This window comes from Notothenia rossii, assembly GCF_949606895.1.
Source record: "Notothenia rossii genome assembly, chromosome: 2".
NCBI classification, from domain to species: domain Eukaryota; kingdom Metazoa; phylum Chordata; class Actinopteri; order Perciformes; family Nototheniidae; genus Notothenia; species Notothenia rossii.
In genome coordinates, this window is record NC_136904.1 from 58,138,335 (window position 1) to 58,150,645 (window position 12,311).

The 12,311-nt window shown below is 46.2% G+C and overlaps 1 protein-coding gene across 1 annotated transcript in view; it reads right to left on the reverse strand.

Moving 5' to 3' along the window:
- The window catches only part of LOC307029645 (inactive dipeptidyl peptidase 10-like), a 287,270-nt gene that overhangs the window by 49,001 nt on the left and 225,958 nt on the right, over positions 1-12,311 (reverse strand). Inside the window, exons 7-8 of the mRNA XM_079665726.1 lie at positions 12,152-12,233; positions 2,324-2,444 (exon numbers count right to left, since the gene is read on the reverse strand). Of these exons, the coding sequence (XP_079521852.1) occupies positions 2,324-2,444; positions 12,152-12,233 (203 nt within the window). The remainder of the gene's footprint in view (positions 1-2,323; positions 2,445-12,151; positions 12,234-12,311) is intronic.

Here is a 12,311-nt window from a genome sequence, read left to right on the forward strand (position 1 = left end):
TGAGGGTATCAAACATGTTGTGGAATTAGTGCGGGATGCAATAACATCCCCGACTAACAGGAATAACCCGATTAGTCCGGAAATAAAATGTTTGGCAACACTACGATATTTAGCAACAGGGAAATGCAACTTTGCAATGCCGACGATTTAGGAATATCGCAACCATCAGTCAGCCGTGCCATAAACCAAACCATCAACGCGCTCTCTAGACCACATATCATCCAACAGTTTATCCGGTTTCCTTTGGACAATCAACAACTACACAGGATCAAAGCCAACTTCATGGCAATTGCAGGTATGCCCGGTGTGGTCGGTGCTATTGACGGGACGCATATAAAAATAATTGCGCCATCAAAAGATGAGGATGTGTTCGTCAATAGAAAGAAAGTACATTCCATCAACACGCAGATTGTTTTCATTCATCATGATAGGGGGACTTGAACGGCGGTATGGGCTGATATTGAAAGTGTTTGGTGCTGGAAATATGCTCATTGGATAATAGTTTGCAGGGTGCTTTTAATTGCCTCCTTAATTTAATGCAATTTACGTATTTTTATTGTTTGCTCTCTCTCTTTAACGTGCATATACAACGTCATTATCGTGGTCTGCACAAACTTGTCATCATGCGTGTATTCTGCTAACTGCACTGTCCATAACTATTTGATAGGAATACATTTCTAGCCTAGGCTATTTCCTTGTTTTTCGGTGATTTAGTGGGCTCGTTTGTGGGATGTTGCGGATGAGTTTCACCGAGACCGCCTGCTCTGAACAACCAATCACCGTACTGACCGCTTCTAAACTCATGCACGAGAATCGACGTAATCCATAGCAACGGCGCGTCAAATTCGCCAGTTAGGAGCTACTTTTAGCCCTAAGATCCTTTGTGAATACGGCCCCTGAACATCAGCAGAAGAGGACTCTTTAAAGTAGAGACACTACATACTGATATACACCTGAACATCAGCAGGAGAGGACTCTTTAAAGTAGAGACACTACATACTGATATACACCTGAACATCAGCAGAATATGTCCTCTCTGAAGTGTTGCAACTGTCCCATTACTGCCAGTCAGTCTTGATGTGAAACATATTTGCAGGTGAGTGTTTTTCATTTTGTGTGTTGTTATTTGTCACGCCCAGGGCCGGCCCTAGGCACTGGCGAACTAGCCGGTCACCTAAGGCGCCAGATCTGGAGGGGTGCTGCGATGGGAGAAAAATAATAATAATAAAGAAAAAATTAAATTAATATATTTTTATTCTGCCTAATTTTCTGCCCTTGATGTAATACGTTTACATTAATAATTGAATAAAGTAAACACCCTTTGCACCCCGGGTCAGCAACATTTTGCATTTGCCCAGTACGATGTGCGCTGTAAGTGATGAGAGTGGGGGATGTCGACTTATCAGGCGCCCGCGGCTCACAGCCAAATTGCAAGCGATCCTCCGAGCGAGCAAGAGAGAGAGAGAGTACCTGCATCGGTACCGCGGATTGTTGTTGGATTGAGGCTGATAACTACAGCTCAGTGAGGTAAAGGACTCTTGAGTGTTTAGATTGTTCACTTTAGTCTAAGTTATCTCAGTGGGTCTCAAACGGTTTGGTCACAATTGATGTAAACAAATATTTCCAAGGCACACCTTTATAATTATTAGGATACATAACAACAGGTTTGAAATAATTCCAATGTATACTATAGGACAGTAACCAAAAAATATTGTTTAAAACTGGAGATATTAAAAAATATGCATGAATAAATAAATGTTAACTAGATAAAATAAGATATGAATGAACAACAAAAAATAAAATACGTTACATTTATTTTTTATTGGCTGTGGGTTATTGGTTATGTTCACATACTTATTTGATTATTAAAATGCAAACCGATCTTTTTCATATGGGTGTTTTAGAGTTTTACCCCCTAGATCTAGTCTCTAGTAATTCTGCTCAAAGTACACCAGATTGAAGCATTTTACTTTAAAATGTTAAAAAAATATATATTTCGGGGGGGTATACCCCCGGACCCCCCTAGAGGATGTGACGACCCCCCAATTAAAACATGTTCATACAATAATGAATACATTTGAAACCTTCTTTATGTATATTACCAACATGTCAATACGTTTCAGTTTTTGTAGTGTATTGGTGTTTTGTAGAGATTTTTCATTTATTCTTTATATATTCTATTGTGTATTGCTTGGAGGGGCGGGGCACCAAATCATAATCTCGCCTAGGGCACCAAAATGTCTAGGGCCGGCCCTGGTCACGCTCCAAGGCTGTTAACACTTTTAGAAAGAATAATTAGGTATGGGGAAAGGTTGATATGTACCTTCATAGAGCCAGTCAGCAATCCCGTTGAAGATGATGCCTTCCTTCCCTGAAGATGTTATCCTCAGGGAGTTACTCTTGACATCTGATTGGTAGTAGATGTTATTTTCAAATATGTAGATCTGTAGAGACAAAGCACACAGCCATGACTTATAGAGGCCCTATTATTCTTTTGGGGGTTTTCCATTTTCTGATGTTTGTAATCTTTTGTGTAGGCAAATTATGAACTAGTATATCACATACTCATTTGCTCAATTATTCCAAAGTATTGAAGGTGAAATAGTGTCTGTAAACTATCAAGTGATAACCTCTAATGTGCTTTCAAATGTTTTCGTGGAAGTAAACCTATTCCCCCTGTGAGGCCTCAGCAGTCAATTAAAATCCAAGAGCCAGAACCCTCTACCTCAAGGGATTTCCAGTTCTGACACTTTGGCTCCAAAACCCAACAGCCCAAATAGGTTGTGAACCTGAACCACCTCGGCAGCCATCATTGGAAACAGCTATTAAGAAAATGGTTTGCAGGTGATTGGATGAACGACCTGTTAGTCAAGATAAAGCTGCCTTCACATGATAGACAATTTCCTCTTTGCCCACCGCAAGGGTCTTTTAACCGCAGAGCCTTGTGGTTAAAAGAGCAAATTAGTTTTGTTTCTATGGTTACTTCACATTATTGACTGTGTCAAACAGCAGTTATCTCATTGGTTGTGCGTACAAAGATAATCTGCAATCAAGGTCAAATATAAAACAAATTCAACTTTGAACTCTTTCAATGAACTTAACAGCACAGCCAACTCCGTTTCCCTGCTGTTGGTGTGAAAGCAGCTTAATAGCAAAAGCATGTTTTCCATCAAGAAAAGCCTTCAATGCAGAAATAGTGATGTGAAAAACCAGCTGCCAAAATAAGTACTTGATGTTTATAATTTGCCCATGAATGTACAGGCAACTATGTTTAAATAGCTGTCATACTAAAGATTACTGAGTGAAAAATGTTGCCAACATTTCCCTGTTGAAAAAAATGATGCTGAACTCATTGACACACGTCACAAAATCTCAGATAAACATCTGTCAACGTAACACTGATCAAAGTCCGTCTAGGAAACCCAATCTTTATTCAGTCTTTGTAAAAAGATGGACGTTTGTGGTCTTAAGTGATCTTACATAATACTTCATCAGCAAAGGGTCTGCCTTTGCACTGACACACCCTCACAGTCAGCAGGCTGTCTGGTGTGTGCCTGCAGGACCCCGAGACCTCATCAGTCTGAAGGCTGCCTGCTGACTGCCTGCAGGACCCGAGACCTCATCAGTCTGTAGGCTGCCTGTTGACTGCCTGCAACTCGAGACCTCATCCTTCTGTAGGCTGCCTGCTGACTGCCTGCAGGACCAGAGACCTCATCAGTCCAGAGACACTGTCACTACCCGATCTGCCGCCCTGCCCTATCTGCAGTGCGCATGTGCGAGATGGTCCGCCATATTGGACAACTCCGTACGGCAACCCAAATAGGACAGTTGACACATCGGCTTTTGCAAAGCTCAAAAAGAAAACTCGAGAGATGAGTTATTGTTATTACAACGTGACTTCACTATTATTTAACAAATATTTGTATTGGGTTCTCTTATTTGGGGTTAAGTACATTGTCAGAATAAGTGAGAAATGGATTTAACTTCTGTTAGACAGCTATCATACTGAATACATATTTACTGTTGTAATAACAATAACTCATCTCTCTCGAGTTTTCTTTTTGAGCTTTGCCAAAAGCCACTGTGTCAAGTGTCCTACTTGGGTTACTGTACAGAGTTGTCCAATATGGCGGACCATCTCGCACATGCACACTACAGATAGGGCAGGGCGGCAGATCGGTAGTGACAGACAGAGCATGAGCTAAAGGTTCAAGAACACTTATCTAACAGCAGAATCTGCAAAAGAGAAGTGGGAGGAAACAGGACTGCAGCTGTAGGGAGAGTATAGCGCCGCAGGTTTGTTCAAGTTAGATATTGTTGTCTTCAACTGTGCAACTTTTCTCAACCAGGTTCGGCTATTTATAAAGCATGTAGTATACATTGTAACCTAAATCTGTTACAAACCTTTTTAACCAAATTCATTCTGACTTATTAACACAAATAAAACCTTATTTTATAGTAAATAAAAGGAAAACTGTTGAATGATATAAATAAATAAATTGTCACCAGAAGGCCTCAGATGCTATACATTGTAATAAAACATCCCTAAATAAATGATAGCAGTGATCAGTATTTTTTTATTTCAAAGAACGTAGTGTGGAACCATCCAGGTTTTTTTGTTGGGCGATTACACGAAATATCCCCTTACTCTGATATAAAAACATTTAGAAACAATGACAAAGGAAGGGTAAAGGCCTGAGAAATATAGTTTTGTGAATGTAGTTTCTTTCAACTATTTAAAACAAATCTTTGAATGTTGTTTAGATTTAAGAAGTGCTCATAACTCCAAATGTAACATAACAACCTCTAAGCTCTGGCTATGACCTTCACAAGGAGAGTTGTAAAAAATAGTCCAAAAGCGTCCTTCAGAAATGTCCAACCTGTCTGTGGCTCTCAGCAAACCAAACATGTTGAATGTCCTCACATGTGCCACGCACTGAACCCCTGACATGTCTTCACAAATTAGAAATTCAGACAACTCCTAATATTGAAACTGTTTGTGCAATGCATTGCTTAAGATATGATGAATGGACACAAATCTAATTCATAATCCAAACAAAACTTTCTAGAATCTAAATGAGAATACACAAATTCCCAGATAATTACCATGCCTGCCTACGGACATAAAGCCCACATTAGGTCGTTGTTTCCAGAGATGCTCTTCCAGCTAATGATGCTTCACGGTCCACTCGGAGAGAACGCCTTCACGTCTGTCTGGCTCTCACCCTTATCACCATAATGACTTCCTAATGGAGTCCTGTTTGATTTATGCTCAAATATTACACGCCTAAATGTGCAAATATGGACAAAGCAGCTTTAGCCCTTAAGCTGTCAAATAACACCCCTGACCATCTGTCTGGTGTGGATTCATAAAAAAGGTATGAAAATGTGCATCTAACTAGGTCCCCTAAAAAATGTTGGTATATTTTGAATAGTTGCAAATGAACCCTTAAATTGCTTCTGTACCCTGGGGGGTCAGTTATTTGACTGTGTCTATGTGGGAAATTGGTGTAGTACGTGTGTAATAATGGTGTAACGTGGGTTTAATAGGGGTGTATTAATGTGTAATATGGGTGCAATAGGGTTGGAATAAAAGTGTAATATGGGTCTAAGAAACAGTTAAACATGGATATAATAAGGGTTTAATATGAGTGTGAGCATGGTGTAACATGCATGTAATTTGGGGGTAATAATGGTGTAACATGGGTTTAATGGGGTGGATTAATGTATAACATGCTAGTAATGTAGAAAATACCAATCAACTAACTTTCCAAAATATTAAGTGCCTATTTAAGGGTTAAGAATTTGAAAATTGACACATTTTTTGTTTCCTCACGGTTCAGAAACTAGGTTACTTACGTAACCCCAGTTCTCAGAGTAACATGAAGTGAGATGTCTCACTATGGGATGCGCCTCAACGCGTATGCAAACAGAAGCATCAATCTCATTACGCCAATCCTGATTGGCTGGTGATCTTGACGTCGACATCAGGGAATCCACCCACCCTATAAGTAGCTTGCGCTACGATGCAGCGTCATTCAAAATAAGCACCTCTTCTCGCTTCGCCTTAGCAAGAAGGGCCGTCTGGTGAGACATCTCACTTCATGTTACTCTGAGAACTGGGGTTACGTAAGTAACCTATAGTTCTCATTCATAACACTCCGTTCGATGTCTCACTATGGGAAATTGAAACTCCCGTATTGCTAGACATGCTTATCTCGATAATCACCAAAACAACCAGAACCTAACAGGTAGAACCCTGTCTCAACACGGGGCCCAGCACTGCGCGGGCCACACTTGGAGCAGAGACATCTAGCCTGTAAAAGCGGACAAAAGTAAGCGGTGAGGACCAGCTCGCTGCTGCACAAATGTCTTGGATGGAAACACACTTGAACAAAGCCCAGGATGTAGCCAGTCCACGAGTAGAATGAGCACGCAGGCCCGTTGGTGCCTGCAAACCCTGACTCGTATAAGCCAGAGCAATCGCTTCCACAATCCAGTGGGAGAGCCGTTGCCTGGTAACGGGCTTGCCCTTATGAGGGTTAGCCCAGGATACAAGGAGTTGGTCATTGCATCGAAACTCTTTTGACCTGTCCATATAGGTGCGTAAAGCACGGACTGGGCACAGCAAATTCGGCCGCTTTTCCTCAGAGGAACACAGCGGCGGAGGAAATGCCTCAATGTCAATGGGGGTACATGAGCCAACCACCTTAGGTACAAAGGCAGGGTTGGGCTTCAGTAACACTCTTGTTTGCCCCGGGGCAAACTGAGTGTATGAAGGATGTACAGAGAGCGCATGAATGTCACTGACTCGCTTGGCAGATGCCAGAGCCAGTAACAACACTGTCTTCAGTGACAGGTGTTTCATGTCAGCTTCTTCCAGGGGTTCAAATGGAGGTCGAGTGAGCCCATCCAAAACCACTGCCAAGTCCCATAAGGGCACCAGTGACCTGGAAACAGGGAGGAGCCTGTGAGCCCCTTTCATAAAACGGCAGACCAAGGGATGTTGGCTACCTGTTTTTCCCTCAAAGCCCACTTGGCATGCAGCAATAGCAGCCAGGTACACTTTGATCGTAGAGAAAGCTCTGTGTTTATCAATCAGGTCCTGTAGAAATGATAGATTCACCCCGAAAGGACATTGAAAAGAGATGTGTCCCTTTTGAAGGCACCATTCCTCAAACACTCTCCACTTACAGTCATAGAGGGACCTGGTGGAGGAAGCTCTTGCACTCTCAATAGTGTTTATCACCTTCTGAGGGAGTCCCACTGTATTCAGGTTATACCACTCCCGGGCCAGGCCCATAGTGCCAAGCGCTCTGGGAGTGGGTGAAAAATCGTCACCCCCGCCTGAGACAGTATGTCCCTGCGTAGCGGGAGCTGCCACGGCTGCCCGCACAGCAGCTGATATATCTCCGCCAGCCAGTACATTGCAGGCCAGTGTGGAGCTATTAGGATCAGTGTGTGGCGTTGTTCTCTCACTCTGGCCAGAGTTGGGGGTATCAGAGCCAGGGGTGGGAACGTGTACAGAAGGACCGGGGGCCAAACGTGTGCGAGCGCGTCCACGCCTAACGGTGCGTTTAAATCGCGCATTGAAAAGAACAGCTGACATAGAGCGTTTTCTTTAGATGCGAACAGATCCACGCGGCCCGGCCGTAACGCACCCGCAGCTGACTCACAATTATTGGATGTAGAGTCCAGTCTGCATATAGTGGTATGCTTCTGGACAGCAGGTCTGCCCCGAGGTTCATCACACCTGGTACGTGCGTCGCTCTCAGAGAGAGGAGATGTTCGCAGCTCCATAAGATCAGTTTGCGTTCCAGCATGTGTAACTGGAGAGAACGCAAACCCCCTTGGCGGTTTATATACGATATTGTGGTCGTGTTGTCTGTCCTCACGAGGACATGATGTCCTCTGAGAAAAGGCAGAAAGCGTTTCAGGGTGAGGAACACCGCTAAAAGCTCCAGAAAATGTATGTGTGACCGTTGGAGGTCTCTGCTCCAGAGACCCCTCACAGGTCGACCTTCGTATATACCCCCCCAGCCCGTCAGACATGCGTCTGTGGTGACCACCTTCCGTGATAGGACAGCACCCATAGGCACGCCCCGGACTAGAAAAGTCGGGTGCAGCCAGTGGCGGAGTGCCATTACATATTTTCATAGTGACCATCACTCTCCACTGTCCGCGGGGTCCAGTCTGAGGGCAGCTACCCAGCGCTGAAACTCCCTCATGTGTAAGCGTCCCAGTCGTACCACCAGGATGACTGACGCCATGAGCCCCAGTAACCGCAGACATGATCTGAAGAGAATATATTTGCGTGGCTGGAAATGAGCGAGGCAAGCCCTGAAGTCTTTCACTCTCTCTGCTGACAGGCGGGCTGTAAAGGGCACCGAATTCAGGCGTAGGCCCAGGAAGAGTACAGTCTGGGCTGGGGACAACATGCTCTTTTCTGTGTTTATTACAAAACCCAGGTCGAGCAGGTGTTTTACCCTGTTGCCTTAACGGGGCTATCGCGGCTTCCGTACACCCTACAAACACTCGTGGGCTGAGAGACAGACCGAAAGGAAGTACTCTGTTCTCGTAACAGACACCCTGAAAGAGGAACCTCAGATATTTCCTGTGTGGATAATATACTGGGATGTGGAAATACGCGTCTTTCAGGTCGACTGATGTGAACCAATCGTTTTGGCGCACGAGAAGCAACAGAGATGTGTGAGTGAGCATTCTGAATTTGTATCTTTTGAGATATTTGTTCAGAGCCCTCAAATCTAGTATAGGCCGAATTCCGTTCCCTCCCCGTTTGGGAACGAGGAAATACTTGGAATAAAAGCCGCTCTGACTCTGTTCTATAGATATAGCCTTTTTTTTTTAGTAGCGAGAGAATCTCTTGCTCCAGAATATGGGCCGGTTCTCCCCGGGCTTGCGAATGCAGAATATCCGAAAAGTGAGGGGGGGGTGACAGTGAATTGGAGTCTGTAACCCCGTGCTATTGTCTTGAAAACCCAAGCAGAATCTGTGAGCATCCTCCACTTTTCGCTTCTCAAAGCAAGTGGAGATATCACATCCCGGTCGTCTGCCCTCTGTGTCTTTATTTGTTGTGTTAGGGGGCCCTCTAGTGTCTGAACACGGTAGTACCCCAGGTTGACAACCCCGGTCGACACTGCGCATGCACATGGCGGTGATGTGTTCACAGCCCCGTCCATTGTCCGCCTTCTGAGAGAGGCAGCAGCCACTCTTAGAAGGGGGGTAGACTTCAGACTGTTCATTGTTTTTATTGTTTTTCTTTTAATTTTTATTGACTGCGCCCTTGGCTTTAAGCCTGGAAACGACAGTGGAAAATGATTTATTAAACAACAATAGTGATGACATGTGTTTCTGTGACTTAAACAGGCAGCGGAACTTGCTGTCTTTGATGTTAAGTCCATTTCCCTCATGGCGCGAACTTGAGGATGACGTTCTGACATCACTCGAGGCGGCGGGAAGATGGGGACATAGTTGCACCCCGGAAACACATGAGCATCTAATACTGGAATGTGTTCTGGAGCTGGAAAACAGGGAACTCCCAGCGCCTTTATCGAGGAGAGGAGAGGAGGCTGTCAGGCTGCCCTTTTCTTCTTCCTCGCCTGGTGGCTGAAAGTCTGGACCGGCTGTGCCTGAGCGGCTGCTGCCGGAACCGGAGAATTTCTTGGCCAGCTCGTCCTCGCCTCGTGTCTGGGCTGGAGACCCGGGGCGAGCTGTGACCTCTGCTGTTTCGGGACCTTGAAACGGGTAGGACGTGAGGCAGGACTGCCGCGGGGCCTTTGAAGGCGGCGGCTGGACCCTTTGGGGAAGACAAAGCTGGAGAGCCTCATCCTCCTTCTTTTTGGACTCACACCGCTGCTGCATCGAAGCTAGAGCGGAGCCAAATATGCCCTCGGGAACAATAGGCATGTCCAAGACGTCCTCTTTTTCCCGGTCTGGAAGGTTCGTCAGGTTAAGCCACCTGGCTCTCTCCTGTACAACAATTATCCCCAGTGCTTTGCCTGTGGCTTGGACTGCACAGCGCTGCACACAGAGGCAAATGTCCGTGATCGCTGCGATTTCGTCCCACACGGCAGGCTAAGGTTTGACCGTCATGTCCTCGCAGAGCTCCGCCTGGTAGGCGGTCAGTAGCGAGGAGACGTTGAGCGCCCTGGCGGACAAAGCTGCGGTTCTATAGGATCGTTCGGTCATTGCTGACTGGAAGCGGTCTGCCTTTGCCGGTAGCGTGGGGTTCCTGCTCGGTGCCGAAGCCAGCCGTGGTTGGAGGTGGGCTGCCACCAGCGGCTCCATGGGCGGCATGTGGAGCAGGCTGAGTTTCTCCATGCCGTCACAGTCCAAAGAAGAGGCACCCTGGATTGGGGCCTTGTTGCTGAAAGGGCGGTCTCTCCACGAGACCGACACCTCGTCCAGCATCTCTGGAAAGACTGGGAGAAGCTGCCTCTTCATCCTCGCTGCTTGGGGCAAGGTCTTCCCCTCATAGCGAGATCTGGAGGTCTCCTTGGCCACTTCAGGCAGGGGGATGTCCAGCCTGGACGCAGCGCGTTGGCACACAGTCTGCAAGTCCATACTGAGGCAGGGCGAAGCTGGTGTGCTTTCGCCCGGGGGAGCGGACATCGCCTCCGGCTTTGCAGCCTGAGCAGATGAAACGAAGATGTCATCTTCATACTCATCGGAGTCGGATAAGAAGAACTCAGAGGTATCCTCTTCATCTTCCTCCGTATAGTCCAGCTCAAGGACATCCTCCGCGGGTGGAACCACGGTGAGGTCCAGTTGGGAGCCCCATCTTGACATAGCGCGGGGCTCCGCTCTCGCGGCCCTTGCCGCCACCAGGTCCCAGCCTGACACGGCGCGGGGCTCCGATTCCACGGCTACCGCCGTTGTTGAGCCCCAGCCTGACACAGCGCAGGGCTCAATCTCCACGGCGGTCGCCACCATGTCCCGATTGCCGGCCGGCAAATCAACGGACATGAAGGGGTCCTGTCCTGACAGGCTAGCTTGGCGCCCTAGCCGTCGGCGGAGGCTCTTGACGGTGAAGCGGGCACAATGCCCGCACGAACCGGGGTTATCGATAGCTTCCTGGGCGTGTTTCAGCCCAAGGCAGAACGACCAGACCTGGTGTGAGTCCCTGCCCGAGATCTTAAACCCGCAGCCGCAGAGCCGAGCCTCCGACTGCCGTGGTGTGAGGGAGAGAAGGGTCCATCCTCGTTTGCCGGGGTGTCGGCGCGGAGGGACAAGTTAGTAACAGGTATGTTACTGTTTGAAGAAAAAAATCAAAACCCTACCGTTATTCCGAAAGAAAAACGGCGGGGCAGATTTCAATATTAACTGGTGTGTTAATATTTAATTAAATCTTCCGCAAAGCAAAAAGTAACCGGCAAGCGCCCGTCAACCGAATGTTAGCTTGGGTTCAGTCTGTGGACAGTTAAGCTAGCCCGGCTACTGATATTTTGAGACGTGCTCCGAAGCGAGAAGAGGTGTTTGAATGACGCTGCGTCGTAGCGCAAGCTACTTATAGGGTGGGTGGATTCCCTGACGTAGACGTCAAGATCACCAGCCAATCAGGATTGGCGTAATGAGATTGATGCTTCTGTTTGCATACGCGTTGAGGCGCATCCCATAGTGAGACATCGAACGGAGTGTTATGAATGAGAACACATGCGGTAAAAGCACATGTCATACAGGCCTGGGGCTGAAGTTATATTATTATTGTATTGTCTCCACAATTACAGAGCCTTCAAATGACTGCTTTTCCTATCAATTTCTGACGTCAGATAAGGACTAAGCATTCACAAATAAAGAAGTTGAAGGCAACATTTCACATTATTTTATGTGTCTGTGCTAACCAATTGAATTGCATCATGAAAGAAAGCAACCTCACAACCTAATGTTGGTTCAGTGTTTCCGTTAGACGGTTAATAAATGCATTCAAACATCAATGAGAATATGTTTTTCATCTCGCTAACCTTGAAACCTTAAAATAAAACATGCTTTGAGAATAATACAGTTAATTGAGCAGGTGGGAGACACAAATAAGTAAATGTCAAAAAACAAGTAACCCTGAACTGAGATAAAGCTAACGCAGACACAGTGATGGTGTAAAGGCTGAACTGTGGAAATGTGTCTGTGCTCTCACCAGCTGTTGGCCCTGCACCCCCCAGGCAGCGTACTGCAGCACCGAGTTCACCACCTCGGGGGGGTCCAGCTCCCACACCTCCCTGAGAGAGAAGGATAAGAAAAGATAAGAAACAGAATAAGAGAGAAACACATATTGTACACATGCCAATATACAAAGG